We start from the raw sequence: 6,952 nt of genomic DNA, 5'->3' as shown, positions 1-6,952 counted from the left end.
CTTTGCAATAGCAATTTATCATTCGGCCGACCGGAATTGAAATCTGCTTCGCCATATTTCTGAATGTCTTGAAATATACTCCAGCAATATTGCGTTTTTTTTTTTATTTTTTAGAATCTTTAGTAATAACGCCATTTCAGTTCTTTCTGTAGATACATGTATACGAAATATATGAAGTTCAGAAAATTTGTAACGTTTACCAAGAGTATACGTTTTGTTATTTCCTTTTATTCGTTTTTTTATTGCATGAAGAAAAATATATTGTTTTATCAATTAAGATAAATAATATTTTTATATAGTTTTAATTGTTGACATTGTTTGTAAATATTTTATGAAATTACACGCGTGTTCTATAAATGATTTGATTAGTTTACAGTATGTCTGAACCAACTACAAAGATTTGCATACCACTTAAACTCGAGCAACGTAATTTGGTCGTTTCACTAAAGTGCTCATGCGTTTATATGAATTTCGTCCGTCAAAGAAGGTTCACGATTAAAACTGCGGTTAATCCCATCCACCCTCCCCCTCAACCCTCTCTAACTGCCGCTCTTTAGCCTTGCTTGGTTTTATTCCACTAAAAAGCTCATCTGCGAGGGAAGGACGCAAAGAAGGAGAAAACAATTCAGTGAGATAGGGAGAATGGTAAAAAGGGCAACAAATATAAGCAGAAGAGCAGTAGGGGAAAAGGAAGGAGAAACTCGTAGAAAAGAGACGCGAAGAAAAACGAAAGCCTAGGTACACAATGAAGACTAAGAGAGAAGAGCATAAAAGAGATTTCTTTTATTATTTTGTTTAGTCACTTCACATAGAAAATGAAAATATTAATTTTATAAGGAAGAAAAATAAATAAAATAATTCAGAAAGATTTCCATGTAACGCACTTTAATTTATTTATTTCATGAGTTATTTATATACTTAATCTTATTAACATCTTATTCTTCTATTCATAAATGGCACAGAATTTGTATGAATTTATCTATAGCTTTATTTCGTTTTTTATCCTGTAAGAACACTAAATGGAATTTTCAAGAGATAAAACATGTTCATAAATAACGTCAGATTATTTAAGTGTTGGTTAATTTTATATCTATAGAGCATACGGTTACAAACATATAAGCACAAATGAAACAAGTGTAAAATACCGTGTAGAAGACTACACGTATATGAGCGTAGTGATTTAGACAGAAAGATAAATATATGGAAAGTGCGATAAAGCAGATAGCAAGGCGGATAGATAGACGAACAGAGAGGGGGTGGTTAACGAGATAGGGCGATAGAGAGAGAAGGAGCGAGTTTACTGGGGGTAGGGTGAGACCCCACAAAGGCAGTGGGGCTCTTTTGATTCGCGAGCTAATTGGAATGCCGCGGATGCCAACGACGATGGAGCAGGGGTTGGGATACCCTCCACCGGAAAGTGGGGGTTGCAGGGCTCTTGCAAGTCCCGCTGTAACCGAGAGATAGGCGGAGCTTACATCTCGCACAGGGTTGTACGCGAGATATCGAAGCTCATCTCGCCTTCGTTCTTCCCTTTCGTTTCGTGACGATTTCGATCTCATCATGCAGCTTTATCTACGTACAAGCTTCTTTGTACGACGATTCACTGGTTTCTAGGAATTTTGTAAATTATTTTTGTAGTATTATGTTTACCTGGAAACAAAATAAAAATAGGAAAAATCCAAGATATTATAATTGTATAATTTAATCCCTTTTTTTTTGTATTTTTAATGTGTCTCTTGTACATCTTTTAAGACATGTTTTTATACAATTGTTAAAAATCTTTTTCAAACGATGTAGAGTGTATTTGTATACGAGATTCTAAAGTTTTAAACTTTGTTATCATTAGATTCAACAAAATATATAAATAAAATAAAAAATATATTGAACAAAACTATTGCGTTATTCTCTTTAATTGCATTCACAAATCTTATCTGATCTTGTGAGCAATAATTTTTAAAAATTTTTAAATTAAAACTTTTTCAAGTAAAAATAAGAGAAATAATTTAAACATATAAAATTATTTTAAATGAAGAAGTGGCTAAAATTATTTTATTGATTTATATTTCGAATATACGTGCATATGAAGATTTGTGATTTACCGATAATGACTTTTAAAGTATACATGATGATGTTAATTACAGAGAGGGTCCGATAATGATAATAACAGCCGTACCAATTGATTTTGAATAAATGGAATTTGTGATAAAATGGTGCATTACGAATTGATTGATATCTTTCTCCGTATCTCCGTAATGGCGAAGTCTACATGATTGTGCATCAAGGGCTTTTTGTGATGCTTTGACACGGGTCCTATGCTAATTTATCACGGTGACAATGAGGCTTTCGCGTAACGAGCGAATATTAGTTACTAACCATCACCCGTGTCAAATTTTTATATAGGAGAATAGTACACGTGATGCAATTTATATGTATATTAATAGTCTTTCACAGATTTTATATGTATAACAAGGCCGTATTGTAGTAACTTGTTCTTTCTGACACTTCTAATATCTCAAGATTATTAAAGATTAAGAAAATGATGTCTGTCAATAAATGTATCAAATTTTTATTTTTAATACATACACTAGTAAATTCTCCCTAAATAAAATGTAACTTTTCATATCACTTTTATTACATATTTAATAATATTTTACATATTCATATACCTCGTAAAATATGTCACATATTCCACATTTATTTATATTTTTCTGTAGACATACAATCTGTTTATTGCATAAAATATTTAATTAGATTTTGTAAAAATTTAAATTTCTCGTTATTGCCTCTTTTACGATAAGCAGTACCTATTTTTGTGCGCTGAATGTAATAATATTGATGTGTGTAATAAAAATATGAAGTTTACAATTGAATAAAGCATAATCTTTCAGCATGAATGTGACAGAATGCGTTATTAATATTTAAACAAAAGCTTCAGTCAAAGCTCTTTTGCGCTAATACATAAAAACTACATAAAAAGCTACTTCACCTTTTCTAACTTTGACGACACGTGGAGCAAAAATTACTTAAAAACTTATACAAGATATAGTGATTTTTCCCGTTTACATTGTCACCCACGTTTTGCAATTAAAATATTTTATAATAAATATACGTTTAATTTAAATTTTTTGTCAATATTAAATTGCTGTTGAATAATATTTGTTGTGCTAAAGCTTATTTTACTTTTTAATAATGTATATAAGAAAAATCTATTATTAATTACAAATAACAAATAATTATGAAAAACAACTTAATGAATTTAGGTATGGATATTAATTTGGGATTAATTGAACATACCATTTATGTTTAATGTACAGATTGAGAGTTTATTCTCCGTTTAACATGTACGCGTACGTCTATCATATAATTAATTATATAATAGTATCACATATTTACAGTAAATTTTGTGCGCCAGTGCGAAAAGACATAAAGTGACGTTTATCCCTTTAAAATTACAATGAGAAAAAGAATGTTAAATTGTTTCATCAACTCTATCGGTTTTATTCAGTTTGTATTTACAATGTGAAACTAATTTTTCATGCTCTCGTGGCACAACTTTTTTATTACACTACATAGAATACATCTACATGATTTGAAAGACAGTTACAAAAATATATGTTGGACAAGTGGTAAAAGAGAACTAACTGTGAATAGAAGTATTGTAGCATTTGTGATTGTTACAAAGTACGATGTCATTTTTCATTGTTTTATTATATCTCTCTCTCTCTTAACTCTCGATAATTTTATCGAATTTCTCATCATTTACAAAATACAATGCTATAATTCGTAAAAAATAATTTAAAAGTAGCAATATATTCATTTTAAAAATTTGTTCGTAAATACCGTTGTTCTCATAAAATATAATAAAATAATCCATTATTTTTAGACAGACGTCTGTCCATATTATAAAACGCAACGAGTTATTTTTGAGTTATTCCAAAAGTTTTAGAAAATGTTAAATTTGAATAGACACAAAACAAGTTTTATTTTTTTTTCGAAAATGTCATATTTTTGAAAGGTAATTTAGCTAGAAAAACAATTTATGTATATTCCACCCGTAAATTATTAATTGTGTTGATCTTTTACGTTAGCTTATAAAAGTGACAAAATTTAAAAAGAATATTAAGTATTATAACGAGCAGATGTTCTAGTTGCTTGTGCTGTTGGCCCAGAATGTCTGGTTCTATCGCGTAAAGAGTTTGATGTATCTTTAGTATATCTGGACGACATTCGTGCGAACTCGTGCGATATCTCATCCATTGGATGTTTTTGCTCTAATGTTTCATGCATTGGTATATTAGTATCCCTGGAACGTCGTGATGTCATCGAATACAAAGTCGGTGATGGAATTTCACAAGGTCTCATATTTCCTTCAAAACGGTGTTTCGGTTTACAATGGCCGCACCAGGATTGATCGAGTATCTCAGAATCATCGCCTAAAAAAAGAAAAAAATTGAAAAGTATTGTAAATTGTAATTGATATTTATTAATACATAATGATGATTAAAGATGATAGATAAATAAATAAATAAATATGAGAATTAATTAAAGAAGAAAATTGTTTGATCATTTATTAATAATAAATATAATTATTTTAATCATTATTTTGATTATTAATTATTAATAAATATAGTTATTTTAGTACATAGTATTATGTATAATCACAATTAGATTTTAACACAATTAGATTTAACAGATTTATACTTTTCCAAACGTTGCTCGCTTACCAAAACGCGCCTTGGTTGAGAAATTAGGATTATCCTGGAACCTACAATTGTCCCTTCTCGAAGTTGACGGTTTCCTAGTCGAGACGTTACCGCAACGGCTACACTTTCTTCTATCAGCAAATTCTGCTTCTGTAAAAGACTTTGCTTCTGGTCTCGTCCGTGCTCGGTGACTCGGTTGAGTTAGAGAGGGCATTGTGTCATATCGATCGGTTGCACTTCTCTGCGGAATCCAATTTTGATGATAACCCATCGATGATCTTCGTGGAGGATTTTTCAACACTTGAGCTGTATATATATCTTCTTCCGACAACGTTTCATGGATATCGTGATCAGGTGTGTTGTGATAGTACCTAATCATACGGGCACCTCACAGAAATTTGACGTACAGATAATAGAATATGTATGATTAAAGAGAATATTGAGCCAAAAGCATAATACAGATAATTTATCATTAAGCTATTTAATTACAATGTATCCTGTTTAATGTGCGTTTATGCCTCTAACTCTGATTCATGCTACTTTGTCGTGTACAATCCATTTAGTTCTTCATTAGCTTTGAATGGACTGTCCACGCCATAGTGCGATTAATCTAACATAAATCGAGGAATAATTGGTATTAATCAAATTAAAGTTAAACATAGCAAAATACATTTGCAGAAATTTCTAATCTTGGCAATTAGATAACAAGCAAATTTTGTTTTTTTTTTAAATTAGAACTATTAGACATTCGCTACAAAATTAAAAGTTTTGCAAAACAAATTTTTATGGTTAAAAATTTATTATTATTTATATTACAAACCTTGTTGGTAGATAATAAGCTTGATACAATTTTGGTGATTGTTGAGAATAACGAATTCTATGTGGATCTTGTTGTTGGTTAATCATTCGCATTCGTTGTGCTCGCAATAATGCATCTTTCTTAACTGCCTTGCGTTGTGCTGCTTGTGTTTCAGCAGGTGTATCAGATTCTTCATCAATTTCATCGTCTGCTTCTTGCTCATCGTATTCCTTATTGATAGGCTCGCCGGCTCTTTTGCTTCTTCGAAGAGACCGATCGTTTTCTGCTATAGGAAAATTTTATTTTGAAAAATTAAACTATTAAAAATTACGGTCTCAATGATCATGTGCGTTCGATTGTTTTAAACGCCTGTAATTATTCTACAAATAAATGTAATTGATAACAAAGATAAAATAACATTCACGCTTTATACCTTCCTCAGCATCTTCTTCTAAATTATCTTCCGTAATATCTCCTAGTTCTTCGTCAATATATTCTGTATTATTTTCATCTTCTTGTTGAGTCTCGTATCGATCTTTATTTATAACACCAACGTTATTAGTATGATCTTTATTTCTACTAGATTTTGTAGTAATCTGTTGGTATCGCTGTGGTACTTCCGTATGAAGAGCAGTAGAATGTTTTGGATGTGTCGAACATGGATAAGCGTTATGTTTAAAAGTCTTGTAAGCATTTTCGGAGGAAAAATAGCTCACTGTTGATTCTGGCATAGGACTTTGATGACGTCTAAAAATCACGAAATTGCTTTTGATTCACTTTTATAATTGCTGTCAATTTATGAGGCATTTTAAATTTATTCTTTAACGTTATATACGTTAATAAAGTCATATTTTTCAAAACCAAGATTTTACACAAATTTTAGTATAAAATTCCTTTTTAACTGCAACATAAACTGCATTTATTGCAAATATGTTGCAAAAAATCTATAATAAAAGGCTTTAAGCACATAAAGCATATAAAGCTGTTTATACAAACTGCTTCTTTAAATTTTTTCATTTATTAATTACCTGGTACTTTTATCAGTAGTATTTTGATTGCATCTTTGAGTATATTTCCAATACGCGTCAGATGGAACTCCAGCGTCAGTGATTTGATTAGCAGACCACGTAGATGTATGTGGTGAGGTGTACTTTGTTTTGTGTCTTCCAATTTGTTCCATTCTCATCAGAAAGCTTGTATAAATATTTAAACATCGTCAAAAATGAATCATTCCATTTATGATTTTTAATTCTTTCTTATAATCTTTTAATGCTTTGCACTCCACTTTCTTTAAATTTTATTCCTCATCGTTTATTACATTTTTATTTACATTGTGTTGCTTTTGTGGCACAATTTTTTATTATTATCTTATTTATTTTGTCAAACTGTTTAAATCTGGCTTAATTATGATTTGCACTTTTTATCATAGTATTTTGTTGATCACGGGTGT

General features: G+C 30.4%; 1 protein-coding gene across 2 annotated transcripts; it reads right to left on the bottom strand.

Moving 5' to 3' along the window:
• Nucleotides 1-3,477: 3,477 nt before the first annotated feature.
• Nucleotides 3,478-6,888, bottom strand: LOC105194575. Of its 2 annotated transcripts, none has more exons than XM_011159560.3 (5): nt 6,531-6,888; nt 5,936-6,249; nt 5,524-5,788; nt 4,725-5,074; nt 3,478-4,433 (listed from the first exon to the last, which is right to left on the bottom strand). In XM_011159560.3, the coding sequence occupies exons 1-5, from the start codon at nt 6,686-6,688 to the stop codon at nt 4,120-4,122; spliced, it is 1,401 nt and encodes a 466-aa protein (XP_011157862.2). In that variant the 5' UTR covers nt 6,689-6,888; the 3' UTR covers nt 3,478-4,119. The 2 variants fall into 2 exon arrangements, with proteins under 2 accessions (XP_011157862.2, XP_025987309.1); XM_026131524.2 differs by having other exon boundaries at nt 5,524-5,785.
• Nucleotides 6,889-6,952: the final 64 nt, after the last annotated feature.

The sequence above is a fragment of the Solenopsis invicta genome, chromosome 16 (genome assembly GCF_016802725.1).
Source record: "Solenopsis invicta isolate M01_SB chromosome 16, UNIL_Sinv_3.0, whole genome shotgun sequence".
In the NCBI taxonomy this organism is placed as follows: domain Eukaryota; kingdom Metazoa; phylum Arthropoda; class Insecta; order Hymenoptera; family Formicidae; genus Solenopsis; species Solenopsis invicta.
This window is presented reverse-complemented; position numbering and strand designations above follow the sequence as displayed.

Coding starts and splice junctions, on each gene's coding strand:
- LOC105194575 (XM_011159560.3), bottom strand. CDS start 6,688: ATGAGAATGGAACAAATTGGAAGACACAAAACAAAGTACACCTCACCA. Junction 6,250..6,530: donor ACTACTGATAAAAGTACCAG/GTAATTAATAAA, acceptor CGTGATTTTTAG/ACGTCATCAAAGTCCTATGC. Junction 4,434..4,724: donor CTCAACCAAGGCGCGTTTTG/GTAAGCGAGCAA, acceptor TTCTTTTTTTAG/GCGATGATTCTGAGATACTC.